This window comes from Sorex fumeus, unplaced genomic scaffold, assembly GCF_029834395.1.
Source record: "Sorex fumeus unplaced genomic scaffold, SorFum_2.1 ptg000061l, whole genome shotgun sequence".
Classification (NCBI taxonomy): Eukaryota; Metazoa; Chordata; class Mammalia; order Eulipotyphla; family Soricidae; genus Sorex; species Sorex fumeus.
Genome location: NW_026606118.1, coordinates 33,017,103 through 33,044,140, shown reverse-complemented (window position 1 = coordinate 33,044,140; position 27,038 = coordinate 33,017,103). Strand labels below are relative to the sequence as shown.

Here is a 27,038-nt window from a genome sequence, read left to right as displayed (position 1 = left end):
CACTGTCACTTGGCACATTGCTGATGTGATTTACCTGTCATGTGTAAACCGGTGTGGAAATGTGCAGTCAGCAAGTTGACTCCTATACCTCTGATCCAGGAACAATGAAAAGGAGCTGCTGATCAGAGGGGTGGTGTGTTGAACTATGCCGTCAACTGAACCACCTTCACTTATGATAGCTGGGTGATAAAAAATAATGATAAAGCAAGTGAAAATGCCAAACTTTCAAAAAACAAGCATTTGTCTAATGATTAATGATACAGAGCATTTTTTTCTTGTGCCTTTTGACTATTTGTATTTCCTCTTTAAGGAAGCTTCTGTTCATTTCTTCTCTCCATGTTTTTATGGACTTGGATTTTTTTTTTTCTCGTAAAATTCTACCAGTGGCTTCTTGTCTTGACTCACCTGACTTTCTGAACAAAATGCAAAAAAAGCATGTGGGAATTCCCCTTCACTTTCCCAGTGAGTAGTGCCAGGAAACGTACCAACTTTTCGTTATGTTGAAATTGATAGAAAAATTAATAATTAAATCGGATTAAATGCCTCATCTGTGTGTGAAGAATAAACTCTGGATGTAAATTATACGTAAGTTATTTAAACAAGTTATTAGTATGTAACTTAAAATGATAGTTTGTATCTATTATGAGATTAGAAAGTTTACAGTTTAAAATTTGAATTAAGAAGTTCAATTATTTTAAATATATAAGGTATGAGTGGTATGGGGAGAAGGGCCTCTTGTCTAAAGAAAGAAAGTTGTTTTGATCACCTCAGAAGAAACTCTTGGTTGACATTCCCCTTACAGTTCCAGACTCACTTCTCTGCTCCATTTTGTACCAAAATTCCTTTCCAGGGTTGGGTATACAGTCTTAATTCTTTTCCTTCCATGCCCCCATGATTTCATCGCCATTTCAAGGTAAATGTAGATCTACACATAACTGAAATATTCACTAACTCTTAAACAAAACCTTAACAAAAAAGCTTAGCATCATTTTGACACATTGACATTTGACACAGCTAACCACTACCTCATTCTTTATGGACTTTCTAATCTTATTATTATTTTTTTAATCACCGTGAGATACAGTTACAAAGCTTTCATATGTGAGTTTCAGTCATACAATGATGGAACACCAATCCCTCCACCAGTGCACATTTTTCACCACCAATGTCCTCAATATCGGCCCCCACCATCCCAGCCCTCCTCCTGCCTCTATGGCAATTTCCCCCATACTCTCTCTATACTTTTGGGCATTATAGTTTGCTCGAATTTTCCTACAGCATTCAAGCCTGCCTGCCAGGGGAAGATGCTAGATACTTTATTTTCCATTGCTCACTTTGAGCAATAGCACAGCAGGTAGCCGACCCCAGTTTGATTCCTCCATCCCTCTTTAGAGAGCCTGGTAAGCCACCGAGAGTATCCCACCCACACAGTAGAGCCTGGCAAGCTCTCTGTGGCGTATTCAAAATGCCAAAAGCAGTAACAACAAGTCTCACAATGGAGATGTTACTGGTGCCCGCTCGAGCAAATCGATGAACAATGGGACACAGTGCTACATTTTGAATATCAGGAGAGTTTTGAGACAGCATGCTTCTGGAATTCTAAAATTGTAAATGGTTATATTCCAAAGACATTTCTGTCTCTGGAATCTCTGTAGGGTGCTAATCCATTTTGGGATTCATTTGGGTGTCTCTGGACCAAGGCCTTTGGTGTTCTGAGATGGCGCCCATAGGCAGTTGTGAGCATGACAGCCAGGACCCCAAGTGGATGAGGAGATGGGGAGGGACAGCCACTGCTGTGTGGCCTGGAGTCTTAGAACTGGAAGCTGCATACCTGGGTCTTGCTTCTGGAAGCTTGTGGCCACTGGGATTTCCTTCTGGAGAGGACGAAGAGGCACACCTGTTCCACCTGAGGTGACTGGTGGAATTGGCTCGGTTTGGGGTCTGGAGAGATCTCCTGCGAGCTGCTGTCTTCTGGGACTCACTGCTGTGTCTCTGGACCAAGGCTCTTGGTGTGTTGAGACGGCGCCCAGAGACAGATTGTCCTTTCTAACCGTATGTCTCCTGTTATTTTTCTCCTTTCTCCTTGGTCTTTGCACTTGCTTACTTCGAGTACGTAAGTAAAATATTTATTTTTATGATTCCTTCTCATAATACTTCTCATCATAAATTTTTCTGGCATGGAAACTGATCCAAGCCACCACCACCTCCATCCTGGGTCATTCCAGTACCTTTCTATATGGTTTTTACACCAATAGTGCTTTTGCATAACAGTAGTCAGGTTGGTTCTATTAGAATGTAAAACTAATTGTGTTGATTCAATAGTAAAAAATAAAATAAAAAATAGAAATGAAATAGATGTGTTATTTATCTGCATCCAAGCATTTTAGTGGCATCCAATTACCATCAGAATAAAAGTCAGGTTCTTACAAGGCCTACAAACCGTCTATATTCCAACTTCCTGCGACTCCCACATCAGCCCCTCTTGCTCCTCTGCTCGCCAGGCTTGAGTGTGCTGCTCTCCTTGATACTTCTCAGGCATGTCTCCAAGAGATCTCCCACCACTCCCAATGGATCTATTTTGATTGTCACTTCTATGGCGACCGTAACTTTAGAATTTTCTTTTCCTAATCCACATTTCAAACCACTAGCAAAGTTGCTTCTGTTCAAGACCACAGCGGACAGTGCTCAGAGCTCACTTTTGGGCTCTGTGCTCAGGTGTGACTCCTGGAGGAGTTCGGGGACTATATGGGGTGGTGGGGGCTGCAGACAAGTGCCCAATCTGCTGTACATATGAATCAACAATAGAACAATAACAACAATAAACAATGCTATTGTATTTTTTTTTTGCTTTTTATTTGGGGGGGGCCCACCCAGCGATGCACAGTGGTTACTCCTGGCTCATGCACTCACAAACTACTGCTGGTGGTGCTCATGGAAACATATGGGATGCTGAGAATTGAACCCAGGTCAGCCTCATGCAAGGCAAATGCCCTACCCGATGTGCTATCGCTCCAACCCCATAAATGCTATTGTAGACACTCTATCAGGTAAGATACAACGAATCTAGCAAAATTCACATGCACTATTTTAAGAGAATTTAACAAAGATTCTGTTAAATTGATATTGAACCTGTAATGGGAAGGAAAAAAATACTGCAGTGGTACAGAGAAAGGAATTGCAGAAAGCAGCATTATGTCTAATGTTTGTGAACAAAGGGTAGAAGGCTCCTACTTGAAATAGAGGTTTCACAGAGAAACCTTGGAGCTGAGGCTGTTTTTCTGGGAGAACAGGGATGCCCTCCAGCTCATGCTCATGAATCAGATTCTTATAAGAGGTCCACACACTGCTGGTACTTTTAATCTCTTAAAGAAGGACTGACTGACTTAGATAATTCTGAACAGGAGCAACAGGCTGGCTCTGAGGGTATAGAAAAATGCAAAATGGTAATGAACTGCTCCTAAAGCAAGTTATTGCGACTTGGTGCAATGATTGACTGCTGATTCCAGGACACAGAGATAAGAAAAGAGAAAGGAGGGCCAGAGGGATAGAACAACAGGTAGGGTGTTTGCCTTGCAAGCAGCAGACTGGTTTTAATCCTCAGCACCCCATATGGTCCCCCAAGTACACCAGAAGTGATCCCTGAGTGTGGAACCAAGAGTAATTTTTGAGCACTTCCAGGAGTGGCCCAAACTCCTCATACCTCCCCTCAAAAAACAGAAAAGAATAAACCCCCACCCCCAAAAATAGAGAAAAGAAAAGAAAATCCTCTTCTAAGCTTTCATTGGTTTTCCCTATTTGCAAGCATTAACAGGGAACCTGGTGGCACATGTGCTAAATGTTTGCCTGGTTTCTATCCCAAGTTTACAAAGAATACAGAAAGACGTGTTTAGAGTGAGGGACTAGTGCTTAAAATTGGCACTGCTACAAGCAATCCCTGAGCTCAGATCCAGGACCATCCATGAACAATGCTGAATGCTTAAAACAAACTAATTTAATAAGAAATATGCAGATAAGTATGTATAATTTTGATGCCATGTATATATAGTCCGAGAGAAGGAAAAATAGCAATAAGTAAAGATGTATATGTATGTACGCAAAAAACAAAAGATCAATATGATCAGGGATGTGGGGGGTGTGATGCTGAAACATTATATGCATGAATCCCTACCATTAACATATGGTAAATCAGGTGTCTGAAATTTAAAAGTTAAAAATAAACATATGGTAAATCAGGTGCCTGAAATTTAAAAGTTCAAAATAAAAAAAGTGAAATATCTAGAAAAAATATCTTAGGATAGAATATCTTAGGATAGAATATCTGACAGAAGTGAACCAGGAGGGGCTGGAGCAATAGTACAGTGGCTAGGGCATTTGCCTTGCATGCATCGACCCAGGTTTGATTCCCAGCATCCCATTTGGTTCCCCCCCCCAACCCCCAAACACCACCAGAAGTAATTCCTGAGTGCAAAGCCAAGAGTAACCCCTGTGCATCACTGGGTGTGACCCAAAGAAGCAAAAAGAAAAGTGAACCAGGAAATGAGAATAACAAGAATGATGTTGGAGACAAGCCTACAGCAAGCATCATCCTCAATGGGGAAAAACTGAGAGCCTTCCCTCTAAGATCAAGGACGAGACAGGGATGCCCACTATCTCCACTGCTGTTCAATATAGTACTGGAAGTACTTGCAATAGCGATTAGGCAAGAAAAAGATATTAAGGGCATTCAGGTAGGAAAGGAAGAAATCAAACTCTCACTATTCGCAGATGATATGATACTCTACTTAGAGAACCCAATAACTTCCACCAAAAAACTCCTAGAAACAATAGACTCGTATAGTAAAGTTGCAGGTTATAAAATCAATACCCAAAAGTCCATGGCTTTCTTATATGCAAACAGTGAGATAGAAGAAAGCAACATGAAAAAAACAATCCGGTTCACAATTGTGCCCCAGAAAATCAAGTACCTAGGAATCAGCTTAACTAAGGAAGTAAAGAACCTGTACAAAGAAAACTACATAACGCTACTTCAGGAAATAAAAGAGGACATGAGGAAATGGAAAGATATCCCCTGCTCATGGGTCGGGAGACTTAACATTGTCAAAATGGCAATACTACCGAAAGCATTGTATAAATTCAATGCAATCCCTATAAGGATACCCATGACATTCTTCAAAGAAATGGAGCAAACACTCCTGAAATTTATATGGAACAATAAGCCCCCACGAATAGCTAAACAATTTTTGGGAAAAAGAAAATGGGAGGAATCAACCTCCCGAACTTCAAACTGTACTACAAAGCAGTAATAATTAAAACAGCATGGTACTGGAACAAAGGGAGAACTGCAGACCAATGGAACAAGGTTGAATACACTGACATCTCCCCTCAATCATATGCTCATCTAATCTTTGATAAAGGTGCAAGTAATGTGAAGTGGAGTAAGGAAAGCCTCTTTAATAAATTGTGTTGGCATCACTGGACGGCTACATGCAAAAAAATGGGCTCAGATCTCTGCCTAATACCATGTACAAAAGTAAGATCAAAATGGATTAAAGACCTCAACATCAGACCAGAAACCATAAGGTACATTGAAGACAAAGTTGGCAAAACCCTCCATGACATTGAAGCTAATGGTATCTTCAAAGATGCCACGCCACTGGCCGAGCAAGTGAAAACAGAGATAGATAAATGGGTTATCTTAAACTAAGAAGCTTCTGCACCTCCAAAGAAACAGTGACCAAAATACAAAAACAGTCTACAGAATGGGAAAGGATATTCGCCGAATACACATCTGACAAGGGGTTGATATCAAGGATATATAAAGTACTGGTTGAACTCCACAAGAAGAAAACATCCAACCCCATCCAAAAATGGGGCAATGAAATGAACAGAAACTTTCTCAAAGAAGAAATCCGAATGGCAAAAAAGCACATGAGAAAATGCTCTACATCATTAATCATCAGGGAGATGCAGATCAAAACCACAATGAGATACCATCTCACACCTCAGAGACTGGCCCACATTCAAAAGAACAAAAGCAACCAATGCTGGCGTGGATGTGGCGAGAAAGGGACACTCCTTCACTGTTGGTGGGAATGTCCACTGGTTCAGCCCTTCTGGAAAACAGTAGGGACGATTCTCAAAAAATTAGAAATTGAGCTCCCATTTGACCCAGCAATACCACTCCTGGGAATATATCTCAGAGAGGCAAAAATGTGTAGTCGAAGTGACATCTGCACTTGTTTGTTCATTGCAGCACTCTTTACAATAGCCAGAAACTGGAAGAAACCTGAATGCCCAAGAACAGATGACTGGTTAAAGAAACTTTGGTACATCTACACAGTGGAGTACTATGTAGCTGTTAGAAAAGATGAAGTCATGAAATTTACATACAAGTGGTACAATATGGAAAGTATCATGCTAAGCGAAATGAGTCAGAAAGAGAGGGATAGACATAGAAAGATTGCATTCATCTGGGGGATATAAAGTAACAAAATATGAGATTAACACCCAAGAATAGCTGAGATCAGCACCAGGAGGATTACTCCATAACTTAGAGGCCAGCCGGGTATCCTAGAGGAAAGGGCAGTTCAGATAGAGAAGGGAGCACCAAATAAAGGGTGTTTGGAGGATCCTCCCAGGAGGGGAGATGCATGTCGAAAGTAGACTATAAACTGAACATGTTTGTCACTCAATGCCTCTTTTGCAGACCACAACACCCAAAAGGAGAGAGAGAACACAGGGGATTGCCCTGCCACAGAGGCGGGGGGGGATAGGGGGATGGGGGTGGGGGGGATATTATCCATGGTGGTGGAAAATGGGCACTGGTGGAGGGATGGGTGTCTGATCATTGTATAATCAAAACCCAAGCACAAAAAATTGTAAATCTACAACTGTACCACATGGTGTTTCACTAAAAAAAAAAAAAAGAAAAAAAAAAGAATGATGTTGGAGAGAAGTACAAGAGTTGTCTCATAATATACTCATGGCAGAAATAAACTGGGGAACAGGTTTATAGATCATATTGCACAGTCATACATATATATACATATATGTATATAAAACATTTTAATAAATATTAAATAGCTTGAAATATGCATTTTTAATAGACACAGGTTTTGTAAGGGAATTAATTCCTTGGTGCACTGGTATTTCTAAATTCTAGGCAGGCTCTTTCTCTGGTCTCAATGACTTCCCTTCTTCTACATGACAAAAGTCAGGAATTATCTTCCATTGAACTAATGCTGCCCACTTTGGATGTTGCTTTGTTTTTAAAAGTTTTTATACCTAAAACTAAGGCCACTAAATGCAGAAAGAGTAGTACCACACCTTTAAAGTCGTCCTTGATGAAGTTCACAAGGTCTTTGCATTTAGTGGCTTCTGGGGAATCAGATAAGGGCAACAAAAATGAGGAAGTGCATTTGTCCAAGTAAAACATCTTTTGTGCAATGCAAAACATTTTGAAAAGACGACACTCCCTGGCTCAATTTGAAAAGTGATTTGGAAATTTTAGTAGAATACCAGTTTGACTTGGCTGGATACCAGACTGAAATATCTTCAGGGTTTTCCTCATGAGGTTTTGTGTGTGTGTGTGTGTGTGTGTGTGTGTGTGTGTGTGTGTGTGTGTGTGTTCCTTCTTGGAAATCCTCTTTTCAATATGTAGTGAAAATGACGTCTGGAAACCACAGATTCACATCCGCATTGTACCTCTGATCACAGAAGAAAACACTTTTTTTCCATTGTTCTATCAAAAGTCCTAGGAGAAATTCTCATGGAGTTGGCTTCAAGCATTTGCTCAGCCTGGCATAAACCTGTGGCCCATATGCTCTAGTGCATTACTGAGTAAGCCAAGGCAATTGGCCACATAGCTTGTAGTTAAAAGGCATCAATCACCACAAACCCCTCTACCTGTAGCAAGTATCCTTTGAAAGAGGGCCAGAGGACAGTTGGGAGAGAGAAACATCCAACACAGGAAGCAACAAAAATGTCTGTGTAGTCTTGCATGCATGGGATCAATACATAATATGGTACATAGTCCTCCAAGTACCACCATAAGTAATACCTGAGCACAGGTGCAAGACCTGAGCACTGCCAGGTGTGGCACCTAAACCAAAAATAAATTAAGAAATAAAATTACTGTCACTGTCCTCCTGTTGTTCATTAATTTGCTCGAGCAGGCCCAGTAATGTCTCCATTGTGAGACTTGTTGTTACTGTGTTTGGCATATCAAATACGTCATGGGTAGCTTGCCAGGCTTTGCCGTGGGGGCGAGATACTCTCAGTAGCTTGCCAGGTTCTCCGAGAGGGAGGGAGGAATCAAACCCTGGCTGGTCGGGTCGACCATGTCCAAGGCATACACCCTACAGCTGTGCTATCACTCCAGCCCAAGAAATAAAATAAATGAATAAAATAAAGTTACAGTACCTGAGTATAATTTCTTATTCTCTTAATCACTAACTTTTTGTGTTAGGGGGTAATAAAGTTAAATTGCAATGATAGCAAAATAGTTTGTGTTTATAAAGACCTTCAAATTTCCTGACATTTATTCCATTGGTGGGTTTTTAATACCTCTTTCTTAGTAATTTTATTAAAAGAGGAGAGAGAATGTCAGAGAGATAGTATATTGAATAAAACTTTATCTGCTGACTAAAGTGTAATCCCTGAGCACAGAGCCAGGTAGAAACCCTGAGCACCCCCATGTGAGCCCAAAACTCAAAATAAGAGGTGGGGGAAAGATGGTAATGCTTTTGACAGAAATGCTTTTTTCTGAAGCATTCAATAAATCCTTTTTTTTTTTTTGAAGGTAATACTTTTTCCAGATGAACGATAAAGCCTAGGAAGCAAAAGAAAGAAAAGAATTATACAGTTCAAGCTGTTGGCTTAGTCTTTACCTCCCCTAACTCTCGTATTCTTCCCTTTCCACCTCCTTCCTGCTACAGAAGATCTACCCAAAATCTCCTGCAAGAAAGGCATTTACTTGGGCTGGAGAGATAGTATAGCTGGTAGGGTGCTTGCCTTGCACGAGGTTGACCTAGGTTCAGTACCTAGCATCCTATGTGGTCCTTTGAGACTGCCAGGAGTAATTTCTGAATGCAGAGACAAGAGTAAGCCCTTAGCACTGCAGGATATGCGCTTCCTGCATTTCTCCCCTCAACACACACACACACACACACACACACACACACACACACACACACAAGCATGCACTTTACCATTGAACCACACACCCAATATTACTTTGTAATTATTTATTTAAGCTGGGGAGGGGGTGTATTACTGGGATGCACTCCTGGCAGTGTCTGGGGATTATTCCCAGCTCTGTGCTTTGGGATTTCTTCCAGAAATGCTTTGGTTGCCACACAGTGCCACAAATAAAACCAAGAAGGTTATATACATTTCAATACTTTTCAGGTTAAATTAAAAAAGATGAAAAGTAGACTCTTATTTACTCCACCAGGCTCATTATGACTAAAGAATTAGCATGAAATTTTAAATTGAGACACAAATTTGGCTGTAACAAGAACTGGACTCTGATGTTACATACTTTGGAAATGAAAGAATGATATCTTGGGTTCATTTTCCAAAAAATCAAGGCCCAATTAAACAATACTTGAGTTGTATGATAAAATAAAAGGTGTGTATGTAAATCCCCCCCAGAAAAAATGGTTTTAAACATTGCATTACAAGCAATTTTACAATTGAGGTGTTTCCTTTTGCTTTAGATTTAATCTTTTCCTTCTCTGTCTTGTTTTTACTTTTAATGAAATGAATCACAAATAAGCTATAAGTGTGACTCAGAAGAATTTTCTCTTAGGATTTGTGTGAACCTTCTTTTACAATCAGGCCAACTGTCAACATTTTAACTTTGGTAAACAAAGAGTCCTGATATACACATTACAAAGTTATTGTGTTGAGCTTCCTCAAGGAAAACCTAGCAAATTTGAAATGTCTCATATTAATTAAAAAGAACATATGATTTTGGTGATTATGTGGTCTGACCTGTTTGTAAAATGAACATTCATATGATTTTGGTGATTATGTGGTCTGAACTGTTTGTAAAATGAACATTCACTACCATCTCTGATGTCTCAATGTCGAACAATGTTGAACATAGGGAATATATAAGCTCTTCTCAAAGTTAAAAACAAAACATGGCTAAATGGCCAAATTCTTCTCTTCAGAGTAACTACTAAATTATAAGCAGCCCTTATTTCCTACTTCATTTTAATAGAGAAGTTAGATTAAATCTATAAGAACATATACACAATATATAAAAGCAAATATGAATTATCCCTCATTTTATTAATATCAAAATAGACAAGTAGTTTAATATTAAAAATATATTATCTAAAAATGTAGTAATTTCTTAAATTTTAGGTTATCCGTGTTAAATGATGAACAAGAAATACACTCATATATTTCAAGAAGCATGAAATACATTTTGAAAAAAGTAAAAGACCCAACGTTGATAAAAAGTTTTACATTTAGTCATAGACTGTGTGTTATAGGATATGTGCCTATTAAATTATCCTATAGCTTCAGTAAGACTGTTAAAACACTATGAGTACCTTGAATCAGGCTTCATTTCATATGCACGTGGACTGTCTGTCATTCTTTTAAGTATATCTCAAAAGAACTTTCACTTTTAATGTAAGCTTCCACATTGTCATCTAATTGGAAACAACCCTTTCCTAGCACAGAAAACTAGATAAGTTCAAGTTCAAATTGCTTTTGGAATTTAATCATAAACTCTTCGATTTTCAGGGTCAAAGGATGGGACAGGGATTAGGGCACGTGACCAACCACGGTTCATTCCTTGGTACCATGTTCTTTCCAGAATATCTCTGGGCAAAATCCTAGAAGCCCCTGCACATAGGAGCTTAGTAGCACTACGTCTTTGAGCCCGAGCTCTGAACTTCTGATTCAGTTGGCCAAGTACCACAAGGCATGGCCCAGGGGCCACTAACCACCACCTGGGAGGCCATTAAAACAAATAAATAAATAATTCTCCCAATCCACATAATTACTATTTCTTAAAAGGCAGCAATCTTAACACTGGTTCTGAAACTCTTGTTTTCTCTCAAATATAAGCACACTTAGCAAATGAGACTTGAGTTATGATTTTATTCTTATTTTCTTATTTTTTAAACCCAAGAATCCATTATACCACAATAGAACATTTCAGAATAATCAAAAAGTGTAGAAATTACCAAATTTTAATAATTCTTTAGAAGAAAACATATATGTGTTCAAAAATCACTGGTTTATACTAATCAGAATGCCTTTCAAATTTTCTTTCAAAATTTCTTTTAAAAGCTTGGAAATCTCAGTAAATACAATCAGTAAGCACAATCAGTAAAATACATGATGCAAAATATAATGCGATAAAGAGGTGTGACAGACTATTGCAGTGCTTTGCAAAGTTTTGTCATGAAAACTATAGATACTAGGAGGTAAGTATTTGCTGATTTGCTGTTTCCTCCTGAGATGGAAAGTGAATCCTTAGCATACCATCTTCCAAACAGTGACAGTGTTAGTATGGGCTGGGATGATCCGTTCTTGTTTACCAAACGCCCATCTTTTAATACCTAAAAATAAGTGGGAAAAGTATTCTCATTTAGCTTGTAACATAATTTTTTCTAGACTCATTTTCAATCATACTGCATAGCATTGTTTTATTTTTATTGAATCACTGTGAGATATAGTTATGAAGCTTTGATGTTTGAGTTTCAATTATACAATTATCGAACACCCATCTTTCCACCAGTACACATTTTCCACCACCAATGTTCCCAGTATCTTCCCCTCCCACCCTTCCCCCTGCATCTATGGCAGACAATCTCCCCCATACTCTCTCTTCAGTTTGGGGCATTATAGTTTACATAAAAGATATTGAGAGTCTATCATGATTGGTCCTTTATCTACTTTCAGCACACATCTTCCATCCTGAAAGACCCCTCCAACCATCATTGATTTAGTAATCCCTCCTCTTTTCCAGCTGCCTTCTCCCCCAACTCATGAGGCAGGCTTCCAACTACAGAGAAGTATTCCTGAAGCTTATCTCTACTGTCCTTGGGTGTCAGTCTCATATTACGTTATTTTATATTCCACTATTGAATACAGTCATTATATGTCTGTCCTTCTGTTTCTGACTCATTTCATTTAGCATGATACTCTCCAGGACCATCCACTTATAAGAAAATTTCATGACTTCATCTTTCCTAAAAGCTGCATTGTATTCTATTGAGTAGATAAAACAAAGTTTCTTTAACCAATTGTCTGTTCTTGGGCACTCCGGTTGCCTCCAGATTCTGGCTATTGTGAACAGTGCTGCAATGAACATACAAGTGTAGATATAATTTTTACTGTGCTTTTTTTCCCAGAATTGGTACTACCGGGAATATGGAAGCTCAATTTCTAGTTTTTTAAGGAATGCCCATATTGTTTTCCAAAAAGGCTGGATCAGCTGACATTCCCACCAAACAATGAAAGAGAGTTTCTTTCTCCCCACATCTGCACCAGAATTGACTGTTCTTGTTCTTTTTGATGTTGCTCATCACTGTTGATTGAATATTTCCAGACAGACTGGAAATAGGCATGCAGGAATAAGGAACAAGCAAGACAGGGAGGGAATAGCTCCATAACAAAGAACAATGTCATTCTAAGGCATTCAACATTTGAGTTTCAACTATCAAATGTAAAAACTAATGAAAAAGTCAAACTTCAGGAACAGGGAAATATTACTCAGTCTATTAGAAAGAAAATCAGGACCTAGACAATGAAAATATCGTTTAAAATTCTTAAAACGTAATAGTGAAACTAGGTCTATACTAAACATAAAGAAATGAGTATGTTACAGCCAGAGTGATATTACAGCGGGTAAGGCACTTGCTTTGCATGGTTCAACCTGGGTTTGAACCTTGGCACCCCATAGGTTCTGTGAGCCCACCAGAGTGACAGAACCAGGAGTAAGCCCTGAGCACCGCTGGATTTGGCAAGAAAGAGAAAGAGAGTGAGAAAGGGGGAGAAGGAAGAAAGGAAGGATGGAAGGAAGCAAGGGAGGGAGGGAGGAAAGGAGGGAAGAAGGGGGAAAGGAGGAAGGGAGGGGGGAGGGAGGAAGGGAGGGGGGAGGGAGGAAGGGAGCGAGGGAGGGAGGGAGGGAGAGAAAGAGATAGAGAAAGAATGAAGGAAGGAAGGAAAGAAAGAAAGAAAGAAAGAAAGAAAGAAAGAAAGAAAGAAAGAGAGAGAGAGAGAAAGAAAGAAGGAAAGAGAGAGGGAGGGAGGGAGGGGAGGGAGGGAGGGAGGGAGGGAAGGAGGGATAAAAAGAAAAAAGAAGTGAGAATGAGAGAAATGGAAAAAAGAGAAAATAAAGAGGGAGAGAGGAAGAGAGAAAGAACAAGAATTAGAGTTCAGAGTGTGGGTGCACACAGGTGCGTTTAGTGGCTCAGAACAACCTCCCAGTTTTCCCCAGCAGAGAAACAGAGATGGGGCCCTTATGGACAAATGATAAAAATGTCCTATTTATGCAGAACTGTTAGCATACTTATAGAACATCTGAGGGGGTTCAAAGTATAAGACTGTGATTTATCATTTACAGAGGTAAAGTCTTTCAGCAGAGGTTATTCTCTTGGGGGGATTAACTCAAGGACACATTCTGTCTCCCAAGGACATATACATTGCTTTCCTCTTTCCCTTTAGTTATATATCTATTGTCACTGGCCTCCTGTTGTTCATCAATTTGCTCAAGCAGGCCCAGTAACATTTCCATCGTGAGACTTGTTACTGTGTTTGGCATGTATATTAAACAATTAAATTTACTTTTTATTAGTACTGGCAGTTATTTGGATAAACACAGTAAGAGATATACATCCCAAAACTTAGTTCTCTGGGCTCTGAGGGCAAGCAAGGCTTTTACCATAAATCCCAGACTAAATCCTCAGACTGGTTCAGCTTGTGCTTCCCCACCAAGTCCTGTCTCTTAAGTCATAACAACTTGCATTAAGATTGTCCTTTAATGCTAGCTAGATAGTCCATTTTGATACCAGGGTAGCTTTTCTGCTTGTCTGGGTTCATCCTAGTCCCAGGGCAGGACATCCCTTTGTGGGGTGTTAGGAACTATGGTAATTGAAGCCTGAGTCAAGTAATTATGACAGATGCCCAAGTGTAGATACATTTCAGAGTCAATCAACTCCCTAATATTAGGAGCATAGCATTAGTGGTCTTTGTGTGTTTAAGCAAAGAACATTGCTCTATAGCAAAATATGAACAGACTATAAAGGAAATAGAAAAGTAAGTAATTCATTTAAAATACAAAGTCCAGAGTTACCAGAAAGGTTTATTTATAAGTAACCAGGACTGACTTGAGGGGGCAGTGACTATGAGAGGTAAAGGACAACAGAAAGGTTAAAGATAAACTCAGGAAATTAGGGATGCTCATAAGAGCACTGTAAGCTTTTCTGGGATGAGGAAAGGGGGAAATTCACTGATAAAGCTTAAAACACTTAAGGTTAATATCGAACAGAAGGAGAAGGAGGAGGAGGAGGAGGAGGAGGAGGAGGAGGAGGAGGAGGAGGAGGAGGAGGAGGAGGAGCATGTTAATGTATAAGATTGGGAAAGAGTTCCGAAAAGGGTAAGTTAGCGAGGTCTTCTTCCCAAAGCAGGACAGTAGCTGAGACAGAAGATCTTGTTTTGCACATTGCAGACCCTGATTCAATCCCTGGAATCCCGCAGTTTCCCTAAACCCACCAGAATGATTCCTTGGAACAGAATCAGGAGTAAGATCTGAGCACAGAGTGAGGCCCAAAAAACAAAAAATTAAATTAGAAAGAAGAAAACCGGCTGGGGGGCCCCCACAGATCCTGGTGAATGCTCCAGGTCCCAAACAGAGCCAATACCACTGGGAGGTCCCAGATGGGGTAGGTGCTGCACCCCGCCTTCTCCAGATGGAACCATGATGACCATGAGCCTGCAAGCGGGTACCAGGACATTCTTTTCAAACTGCAGTGGGCCCGCCCTGGCTTCCAGGCAACCTCTGATTCTGGAAGTCACGCCCACGACCCGCCCCCCAGTGCCATCTTACAGCACACAACAACAAAGAAGAAAACCGGCTGGGGGGCCCCACAACTCCTGGAGAATGCTCCAGGTCCCAAACAGAGCTGATATCACCGGAAGGTCCCAGATGGGGTAGGTGCTGCACCCCGCCTTCTCCAGATGGAACCATGATGACCATGAGCCTGCAAGCGGGCACCAGGACATTCTTTCCAAACTGTGCGGCCACTTATGCAGCCGCGTGACATCTCCTTATATACAAAGTGATCAATGGAAAGTAAATCATCCAACATTTCTCCCTGAAAATCAGACTTAACTCTTTTGCAAACCACAACACCCAAAAGGAGAGAGAGAACTGAGGGGAATGCCCTGTCACAGAGGCAGGGAGGGATGGGGGGGATGGGGGTGGGAAGGATACTGAGATCCGTCGTGGTGGGAAATGGGCACTGGTGGAGGGATGGGTATTAGAAATAAATAAAAAAAAATTTTTTTAAATTTTTAAATTAAATTAAAAACATTGAAACAGCAAATGTTCATTCTGAGACAATTATGTGGCATATCTTAGACAATCAGCTTTTTCAGTCTAGTGTGTTTAGAATCAGTGGTGTGGTAGAACAATATGTTACCTCACTAAACAGAGTAAATGTATAGATACTAGGACTGGAGAGAGAGTTTCTAGGTTAAGGAGATTGCCTTGCCCTAGTTTGAATGTAGACAGCCTCAGTTTGAATTCCCAAGGTGTTACCCCTGAGCATAGAGCCAGAAATAAGCCCTGAACAATGCTGAATGTGGCCCAACCCTTGTCTTACCCATCTACCACTCCATCACCCCCCAATTTTTTCCAGGAATTAAAAAAACTGATTTATTTAATAGCACTGTTCTTTTTTTTCTTTTTGGGTCACACCCGGCAATGCACAGGGGGTACTCCTGGCTCTGCACTCAGGAGTTACTCCCGGCGGTGCTCAGGGAACCATATGATTTGCTGGGAATAGAACCTGGATCGGCCCCGTGCAAGGCAAACGCCCTACCCACTGTGCTATTGCTCCAGCCCCAATATCACTGTTCTTGAAACAGATCTTTATAGAAATATTTATACCATTAAAATGACTAAATACTATTAGTAATGGTTTTTCCTTTACTTTCCCAAAGAGGGTGAACTATTAATAATTTACTTCACACCAAGGGTGAGAGCTAAATATTAGTGGAGAGGAGAAACGTGATGTTGTCAAAAAGAAAAGTAGGGATCAGAATGTAAAAGTCATGAATTACTAGCTGTACTGTGGTGTCACAGGCTTCTCTGTAAGAGAGAGGCATACTGAAAGTAAAGGAACAGAAGGGAAAGAAATACCAATCATTAAGTGATAAGTGATTAAAAACTACAAATAACAATAAATAAAACAAGAACGAAATAAAATCAATTCATCCATGACTGTTTGAAGGATAATTGGGGATGGAAAGCTTGGAAACTGAGAAGATACTTTATAAGTAGAAAAAAACTAAACTAAATTTCCTAGAAGACAAATATTGTGGTGATAATATATATACTAACACTGACAAGTTGTCAAATACGAACTAACTGTATTGTTAAGTGAACAAAATTTTTGTTAATTCAGTATTCATTATTAATTCAGTATAGAATCTTCATTGCTTCAAAATAGTTGTTTGAAATTGATGGAACACAAATAAAATAGAGTATTTTTATACATTCTTTTTAAAAAAAATATCTATATGAGCCAAGCAGCTAAAATTCATGAATACGCTGGTATTGTGAATAAACACTCTGGAACGTTCTTGGGGAGGGGCAGGCAGAGTCCCTTCTCTGCAGAAGCCCAGACAGATGCACCCACCCATACCCACTGCTGTGACCACGCCAACAGCCCAACATCACAACTTCACTAAGAATCTCTGCATAGTACTAAACCCAGCTCTACAGATATTGAAGTTTTTGGACTGAGCAAGCATGCCTCCAAATTCCACAGTACTTAAATTCCAGTAGGAGCACACCAACCTAGATAAGAAAACATAAAAGTCAACTAAACTCAACAAATAAAAACAATTAACAGAAGGTTCAACAAGTGATGGGCAGTTTAGTAAATTTTCTCACAGACTTAACAACCTCAGGGCTGGAGCGATAGTACAGTGGGTAGGGCCTTTGCCTTGCACGCAGCTGACCCGGGTTCGATCCCCGGCATCCCATATGATTCCCCCAGCACCTCCAGGAGTAGTTCCTGAGTGCAAAGCCAGGAGTAACCCCTGAGCATCGCAGCATCGCTGGATGTGACCCAAAAAACAAACAATCAAACAAAAAAAAAGACATAACAACCTCATAATGAGACATAACAGTTTTCACAAATTTTCTTTTTACTGAAGTATTTTTATAATTCTTTTAGCCATTATGCTGTAATAAACAATAGAAAACAAATAAAACAAATCATTGTATGTCTGCTAAGTGGGAAAGGATGAGGGGGTGGTTGGGAAAATGGGGACAGTGGTGGAGGGGTCACTCAGGTGGTGTGATTAGTGTTGGAAAATTGAAAGCCTGTAACAGTTGTATTATGAACAACTTTATAAGCCATGGTATTTATATAAAGCATTAAAAAAAGTTATTCATGTTTAAGTTTCAGGTATGCAATCGCTGTCATCCCATTGTTCATCGATTTCCTCAAGCAGGCACCAGTAACGTCTCCTTCATCCTTGCTCTGAGATTTTAGAAAGTGCCACATTCAAGGCTCTTTCAGGGTCAAGAGAATGAGACCCATTATTGTTACTGGTTTTTAGCATATTGAATACGCCACGGGGAGTTTGCCAGACTCTGCCATGCAGGCAGGATACTTTCAGTAGCCTGCAGGGTTCTCCAGAGTAAGAACTAGATAATAAGATATCATTTCCAGGAGCTGGATTTTATAGTCTCTGGGTCTTGGCCGTTGATGGGATTACACAGGTGCTGGGGGTAGTTGGTGGGTGTGACGCCTAACTACTGTAAAATGGGGGATCTGGGTGGAGGAGGCCCAGTCCCGATCCGAGCAGGCTTGGAAATCTAAGCCCCGGGTCCCGCACACCTGGATTCCTCTGCCGGTTCCTTTATGCGTGAAGTATACAATATTCCAACACCAATCCCTTCACCTGTGACTGCTTCCTTCTACTTCCTTCCTTCTACTTTCTTCCACCATTGTCTCTGGTTTCCTATATGGCAGGCAATCTTTTTGTTTCTATTTTCCTCCCCACCACCACCTCCCTTTAGAAACTGTTTTACAATTCTATTTCTGATAGGGTATCATGGATATCCCTTTACTTCCTTTCAGGACCCTGTCCTAGTCCAGAAGGATAACTTTCCTCTACCACTGTCATAGTGGTCCCTTTCCTGACCTATGCCATCTCCCCAGCCACCAGTGGCAAGCTTCCCACTAAAGACCAATTATCCTGTTCTTCACTTCTATTGCATTTTGGCATTAGTTATTCTCTAATCATGTTTCTTTATATCCTGCATATGATCATTTGTGTTTCTTTGACTCATTTCATTGTCACTATCACTGTCCTCCCATTGTTGATCGATTTGCTCGAGAAGACCCAGTAATGTCTCCACTGTGAGACTTGTTGTCACTGTGTTTGGCATATCAAATACGTCATGGGTAGCCTGCCGGGCTTTGCGGTGCGGGTGAGATACTCTCAGTAGCTTGCCTGGCTCTCCGAGAGGAGTGCAGTTATTGAACCCAGGTCAGTCGAGTCGGCCCCATGCAAGGCAAATGCCCTACTGCTGTGCTATTGCTCCAACCCAACTCATTTCACTCACACATTTTACATTTTGTATGCCCCTTAACTTATAGATGGATGAAATTTGGATGAAGTCAAACACACATTATTTTTTGTGACTTTTATAAAAATAGTAGTTTGTCTATTTTTTTTTATCATTTTGGGATTAGTTATTTTAGAGAAATATTCATATCTCAGAATCAAGTTATAATTTAGAAATTTTACTGGTTTCCTGTTAGGCATTTTTCTAAAATATATTACAAAATTTACTAATCTTTTATGAGATTTATACTGAATATATCTCAACTATTTTAATTATTCCCTTAAATTTTTATCTTCTGAAATCACCTGTTGAACTCTAAAAATATCACACCTTCATGACATTCTAACATGCTATGTTTGGTGTGGGAGCTTCTCATTCCTCCAGTTCATCTGCCCATACGTGACATCATACTGACACAATGTTCAGACATGTGATCTGTTTCTGGCAACATTTACCTCCCAGCTTAATAACATAAACCTTAAGTAAATTCTTCAGTACACATCCTGATGCTTATTTAATGCCTTGTTTTCATTATGAACTCATAGAACAAGTGCTGATCCATAGCTTAGACTCTTAATAGGACACACCAATGGAGTTTCCTTGTATGTTATTTCATTGCTCTCTAGCTGACGGAACAATTTCTCAAAACAATAATGACTTTTATCCTTCTTGGGAATTTCATCAGCATCTGTTTCTGAGAACCTGTTGAACTTTAGGACTGCTCCCGCTGAAGATTCTGCACTATTTTTTTCTCTATCCTTTGCATCAAAATTGGTTACATGACTTGCTCTGAGATATGGATATTCTCAAACATGATACAAGAAGAACTTTCAGCATAACTTGTCCACTATAGCTCTGCCTTTTGATGTTCTTGGATTCCTTCCATTAAGCTCCAATTGCTGGAACATGCTAAACTATAGGGAGACAGTGATATCTCAGCTGTCAAAAACAAAGATAACACAAACTAGCCAGTCCCAGACACCTCCACCAGCTAGTGCTGCTGCACAGAGTATCACAGTCAGAATCACCTAGGCCAATTCTAAACCAGGGAATCTAGCTACATCCAGGTCACCATGCCAGCCACAAAACTGGGAGGAAAGAGATGGTGATAACATAAAGCCATTAACTTTGGAAGAAGTGTGTTACATAGCAAAAACCTGATAGAATCATCATCATCAATTTGAATTTGTCTCAGAAAACTGACAACAGGGAAATACTCTTAAAATTCTACTACCTCAAATTTTCCAGGTGACAGATGAAACTCGGTAATAAGCACTTCAGGAAAAACATATTCTGTGCCAAATGTGCCACTTAAGGAGAACATTTCAAAACGTGTCAAAGCAGTTTCTACTGGCTGTCCACAAGTTGTTGAATTCAGAGTTTTGCATTTCAGCAGGGTGCATACCTGTGTAGAACAGAGATAGACTAGTCATGCCTTACACCTCATTGCTTGTACGAGAGTTTCTTGTACCATAGCAAATATATTTTCCATTTGATAAAAAATGGCTTACATGATTATCTGATCTAATGGAATGCAAATGATTTCACACACACACACACACACACACACACACACACACACACACTCACACACACATCCTACACATTTACTGACCTGTAACTAAATACAAAGAAAGAAGTCAATTTTAAAATTAGAATTAAATCATTATTCTGGTATATTCGTTTGACCAAGAAAGTGGAAGCCTTTAAACAACAGTCATACTAAAACAAAGAGGAAGATTAAAATCTTCACAATGGTTTCCCCCTCCCCATATCTTTTTCTTTAGGAGAAAGCAGTGGGGGGGAAGAGCAAATTAAGATATAAATGCATGCTTCTAAAGCTTGTATTTTTAAAACTTACTACCAGAAGCACACTGAACCATTAGCTACAAGAGAAAAGAAGATAAAAGCATCCGCATTTATTGTTGATTTTCAAAGTTAAAACAAGATTTTATGTTTAGATATATTGGTAAATCCACTTAAAGAAGTTTTTAAAATTCTCACTAAAGTATGTAATGTAGTTCTTTAACCAAATATAGAAGGATCACAGCTAGGTTATTTTGCTTTGTTTTGCAGCCACACCCAACAGAGCTTGGGACTTATTTCTGGCTCTGTGTTCAGGGGTCAATCCTGGCAGTACTCAAGGGAAAGAGATCTAATCTGAGTCAGTCACATGTAAGTGCCTTAAACTATGTACTATCCCTCCAGTCCAGTCAGTTTATATTTTTGTTTATTTTGTTTTTGGGTCACGCCCATCTGTGTTGAGGTTTTGCTCTTGGCACTGTGCTCAGGTTTCACCCATGGTGGTGATCAGAGGATCAAACCAGTACATGCAAAGCAAGTATAATTTCTCTGGCCCTTAGGATAATATTTTTAATGTCCTCCAAAGAAACAAATTATAACTAACACCATTGCACTTATATGTTCTGATTAAACCCAACATTGTGCACATGAAAAGGATGAGTGAGAGAGAAAAAGAGAGTTCGATTGGCATTGTGTGCAGTGATAAAAAAGGGAAAACAGTTGGTTCCCAAAGACAGATATTGCAAGTTCACCAGGAAGTTATTGATACCTAAATACTCCCTTTCACCTGAGCTGAGATTACCTGCCAGTATTCACTTTTCCTTCTGCCATGAAGTCCTGTAAAAGCTCCAAGAACATACACTTCATTCTCTTCTTTTTTTAACATTGCGTAGCTTAGATGACAGCAGAGCTCTTTGTGACACACTGTAAGATTTCCTGTATTTTCAAATAGTTCTGTGAAGTTGAACTTATCCCTAGAAACAAATCCCCCAAAAGTTTTCTTTACAGGAAATGGTTTGATGCTGCTGGCATAGGCAGTCCAATTCACAGCAGGTGGGTAGACAGGAGACAATCGGGGATGCGAATCTACCTCTGAAAAGAGGAGCCTTCCCAGCTCGGTTTTCATGTCATAATGGTACGTTCTGGGAGAGTCTGGTGCATAGATTCCACTACCTGAGAATCATAGAATGTCTTAGAAAGAAAATCAAAACCATTTACTAGTTTCCCTATCATTAGGCATGTAGGCATATCAATACATCAATCACAACTAAAGAGCATGTAGGTTTCTAGTTCATTTATCACCAAAGTACTTCCCATATTCTCTATTGCAGGAGATTTAATATATATGTCTAGGGCCTGAGGACACAGCTCAGTGGTAGGGGACCAGTTTCTGGATAAGAGACCATGAGTTCAATCTCTACACCATCTCACTGTATCACTGTATCACTGTCATTCCATTGTTCATCAATTTACTCAAGAGGGTGCCAGTAATGTCTTTATTTGTCTCAGCTCTGAGATTTTAGCAGCCTCTCCTTACTCATCTTTCCCAATGATTGGAGGCCCTTTCAGGGTCAGGGGAATGAGACCTGTTATAGTTACTGGTTTTGGCATATCGAATACGCCACAGGGAGCTTGCCAGGCTCTGCCTGTGCAGGCGGGATACCCTGAGTAGCTTGCTGGGCTCTTCGAGAGGCATAAATATATATAGAGAGGTAAAGGTAAAAGGTAAAGGTAAAGGCCCTCCCGTTGATCGTCGATTTGCTCGAGCGGGCCCAGTAACGTCTCCATTGGAGACTTTGTTGTTACTGTGTCTGGCATATCGAATACTCTCGGTAGCTTGCCGGGCTCTCCGAGAGGGGCGGAGGAATCGAACTCGGGTCGGCCATGTTGGCCGCTTGTAAGGCGAACGCCCTACCGCTGTGCTAAGAAAGAGAAATATATAAATATATATACATATATATTTCTCTTCATGACCATCTCCTGGGTCATAAACTCCTAGTTATAGCAGCAAGGGAAGAAGAAAATATAACAAATAATTGAAAATTAAAATGCTGTTGCTCCTTTAACCACAGTTTTCTAGGCAAATACTTATTTATTGCAGACTTAAAATAAAACAAAATAAATGTTTGATGGTCTAACTTCAAATTAATTTTGAATATAATAGGATTACTTATTACAGTTAAGGAAGATTAAATCAAAGATAAAATGTTTATATTTAGCAGTTTTTGAAAGGTAGAGGAAGTTGACACAAAATTCTGCCTTTGCTTATCACTTTGGCAACCACAAATTCTTCAATTCTTAAACACTCTTTTTTCGAATAGGTAGGTTTGTTCCCTTTCCCTTTGCATGAGAGAGAGAGAGAGAGAAAGAGAGAGAGAAAGAGAGAGAGAGAATATCTTTCTCTTGTCACTTGTCTGGAAAACCAGTTGCCATGCTATGCCAGGCCATGAAGATATGTAACATAGACCTAATGAAAAAACACAAGCAAATAGAGATGAAGAATGGGGCTGGAGGGTAGGGCATTTGCCTTACATGCAGCCGAATTTGTTCCCCGGCATCCCATATGGTCCCCTAAGCACTGCCAAGATTAAGTTCTGCATGGGGAGCCAGGAGTTACCTCTGAGCATTGCTGGATGTGACCCAAAAAGCAAAAGAAAGAAGAAATAGAGGTCTCCTTTCAACAGTCACTGAATGAGGGACCAGACCATTAGCCAGGTGAGTGAGCCAGCCTAGAGCAGAACTGTTACCCTACAAGCCTTCAGTTAACTATAAGCCCAGAAACTAGCTGGAAGCAATCTGAAGAGACAGCCTGAGTTAGCCACACCCAACTCATATACTCCTAAATCCTGACCAACATGAATGAAATGACTGGTAGCATTGTAGGACTGTAGCACTGTCCTCCTGTTGTTCATTGATTTGCTCGAGCGGGCCCAGTAACGTCTCCATCGTGAGACTTGTTGTTACTGTGTTTGATATATTGAATACGTCACGGGTAGCTTGTCAGGCTTTGCCGCGCGGGCAAGATACTCTCCGTAGCTTGCTGGGCTCTCTGAGAGGGGAGGAGGAATCGAACCCGGCACCGCCGGGCCAGCTGAGAACAAGGCAAACACCCTACTACTGTGATATTGCTCCAGCCTGAAATGACTGGTAATGAGTGATTATTGAATTTAACAGATTACTATTTTAGGTAATCTCCTGCTTCCGCTGCTGGCTGTCCTCACAGGGGCCCCTTGGAAGATGGTGGGCTGAGCTTCCCTCTCCACCTCGAGCAGAGCCCCGGCAGATGAAGACCTCTGGTTCTAGCCACAGTCATGCTTAAGACCACTCTCCACACATTTGGATGAGGCTCACTCATGAAAGAACCTGCAGAGGAACTCAGGTGTGCGGGACCCGGGGCTTAGATCTCCAGGCCTGCTTGGATTGTGACTGGACCTCCTCCACCCAGATCCCCCATCTTCCAGTATGTAGGTGTTACACCCACCAACTGCCCCCGGCACCGTGAAATCCCACCAATGGCCAAGACCCAGAAACTATAAAACCCAGCTTCTGGAAGCACACAGCGGTATTCACAGCCACTCGACATCTTATTATCTAGTTCTTACTCTGGACAACCTGGCAGGCTACCAAAAGTATCCTGACCATGCCGCAGAGTCTGGCAAACTCCCCGTGGCATACTTAATATGCCAAAAACCAGTAACAATAATGGATCTCATTCTCCTGACCCTGAAAGAGTCTCGAATGTGGCACTTTCTAAAATCTCAGGGCTAGGATGAAGGAGATGTTACTGGTGCCTGCTCGAGGAAATCGATGAACAATAGGAAGACTGTGATACAGTGATACTATTTTAGGTCACTTTTATTTTTTATTTTTAGGATAATTTGTTATATGGAAACATATTAATAATATATAATTATATAATATAGTATAGACTATACAATTGCAATATCTTATAATACTATTATAATTCTATAAACATACAATTATATATAATTATATTAGAGAATTAATATAATTAATCTATAATTGTATAGCACAGCGGGTAGGGCATCTGCCTTGCACGCAGCCAACATGGTCGACCCGAATTCGATTACTCCGCCCCTCTCGGAGAGCCTGGCAAGCTACCGAGAGTATTCAATATGCCAGACACAGTAACAACAAAGTCTCCAATGGAGAAGTTACTGGGCCCGCTCGAGCAAATCGATGATCAACGGGAGGGCCTTTTACTTTACTATTATATAGTTATATTGCTGATTACATATAATTATATATGTAATATAATATATAATATATTCCTTTGCCTTTTGCCAGTTTTAGAGCACAACTTATTTAGTTCCCAGCTTTGCTTCTGGCTTAGTGACCTTTGATACATTACTTGCATTCTGGGTTTCTCAGCTTTCCAGTCTACAAATGGGAGGACAATGCCCATGTCATATAGTGGCTAGGAAAATAAATATAATTGAACACAAAGATTTGTCTTAATACAACCAGAGCCATTGTATTAAATAAGCACTATCTTAGATTACAAACATAGGGGCTGGAATGATAGCACAGTGGGTAGGGCATTTGCCTTGCACTTGGCTAACCCAGGTTCGATTCTCAGCACCCCATATAGTCCCCTGAGCTCCGCCAGGAGTGATTCCTGAGTGCATGAGCCAGGAGTAACCCCTGTGCATCGCTGGGTGTGACCCAAAAAAAGCAGAAAAAAAAAGAAGTTACAGAAAGAAACAAAAAATTACAATATGCTATACCTGAGATAAAAGATGTCTTTAGAGGTATCTGCCATATTTTGAAGTATTACCTGGTCATGAATTACCTGTCATATTTAGCCTTGTATGATGTGTATTGGCCACAAGAAGATTAACTCTCATTCCCATGGCCCAAGCTGAATGAAATTCAATAGCTGTCAAAAGGGGTAAAACATTCATCCAAGCTGTGGGGAACAATATAGTGTCCACGTGGAGATCTTTCACCAGAGTAACAGCAGGATCATGGAAGAGTATATCAAAGCACGTGAAAATACCAAACTTTCCAAAGGTGGTATTGAAAGTCACCAACTCCGGCATTTTAGGAACATCAAACTGTGGCTCAGAGTAGAGGTGGTACTGGAACAAATGTGTTGGGAAAAAACAAAACAAAGTAGAAAAGTCTTGTTTATTGTTAAAGTGACCCTCCAAACTTAATACTAGTTTTGACTGCTATGGTCACCAGTAGCAATCTATGAGAAGAGAATGAAGGTGGCAATTAAAAGTTAATTTCTAAGAAAATTCTCATTTGTCTTTCTCTCCCCTTTATCCAGTGAGTTCTCTTATCTCTCTCTCCTTCCCCTAACTCCCAAACACTCTGCGCATCTTAAAAAGCTAGACCAAACAAGAGTCTCCTTTGATTCCCCGATCCTAGTTCCACAAATATTAATCAGTCGAGAGGCGTCACCTTCCTCTTTAGACTTCGGTACATGCAAAGAGTTTTCACAGCAAAATAGCAATCAAAAATGAGTGTTTTTTTTTATTCAATTACCCCACATATTTTCCAGGTAAATTGAGAAACTAACCTTGTCTAATCTAATAATAAGGATAAACACTTCAATAAGACGACCTACCATACAAGGAATCCTGAAAGTTATAAAGAAGACTATTGAAACTTCTAATTTTATTTTCTCTGTGAAAAATTAAAAACAGCTTTAACTTTACTGAAACTTACTGACAAAGCCATTCTTATTAGGTACATATCTCATGGGTCACGGGTAACAAAGAGTCCCAAGGTGCGAAGTGAGAATAAATGGCCCTCAGTTTGCTTGTCCACATTTAGTGCACTGAGTCTTCTTACAGTTCATTTTGCTTTGTAAACTGTTTGCCTATGCTACTAGTTTAACCAAACCAACATTTTTATAATGGAAGAGTAAAAATTATACTTGCAAGATAGGGGCTATGCATATTTTTGATGAGGGAGACCAGACTTCAGCCTGATACCACAGGGTCCCCTTGAGCACCACTAGGAGCTATCTCTAAGCACTGAACCAGAAGTAGCTCCAAGGTACCACCAGCTGTCACCCCAAAATCCCAAATACTAGAATTAGAACTGTATATAGTAGAATTTAGAACACATCTTTGCATGAGAATAGTCCTACAATACCTAGGTTGGATCCCTAGAAACTATGGCTCAGAAGCCAGAGGGAAAAAAATATCATTGGAATGTGTAATATTTGTTCAAATTAGTGCTCTTGTATTTTTCAGACAATTAGTCTGAAATAAAGTAAGTTAATTATGACATTTCCATTCTTAATGTTTGGAAGCATCTTCACACCATTTTCCAGAGTGGTTGCCCTAATTCCTAGGCCCCATAACAAACATATGAGCATTGCCCTTTTGCCATATTCTTACCAACACTCATTATTTCTTGT

The 27,038-nt window shown here is 40.1% G+C and overlaps 1 protein-coding gene across 1 annotated transcript in view; it reads right to left on the bottom strand.

The window, feature by feature from the left end:
- Positions 1 to 2,443: 2,443 nt before the first annotated feature.
- LOC130034746 (pantetheine hydrolase VNN2-like) overlaps positions 2,444 to 27,038 on the bottom strand; it is a 33,531-nt gene continuing 8,936 nt past the window's right edge. The window contains exons 4-9 of the mRNA XM_056126362.1: positions 25,455 to 25,743; positions 21,444 to 21,814; positions 20,073 to 20,243; positions 11,426 to 11,585; positions 7,063 to 7,129; positions 2,444 to 2,591 (exon numbers count right to left, since the gene is read on the bottom strand). Of these exons, the coding sequence (XP_055982337.1) occupies positions 2,444 to 2,591; positions 7,063 to 7,129; positions 11,426 to 11,585; positions 20,073 to 20,243; positions 21,444 to 21,814; positions 25,455 to 25,743 (1,206 nt within the window). The remainder of the gene's footprint in view (positions 2,592 to 7,062; positions 7,130 to 11,425; positions 11,586 to 20,072; positions 20,244 to 21,443; positions 21,815 to 25,454; positions 25,744 to 27,038) is intronic.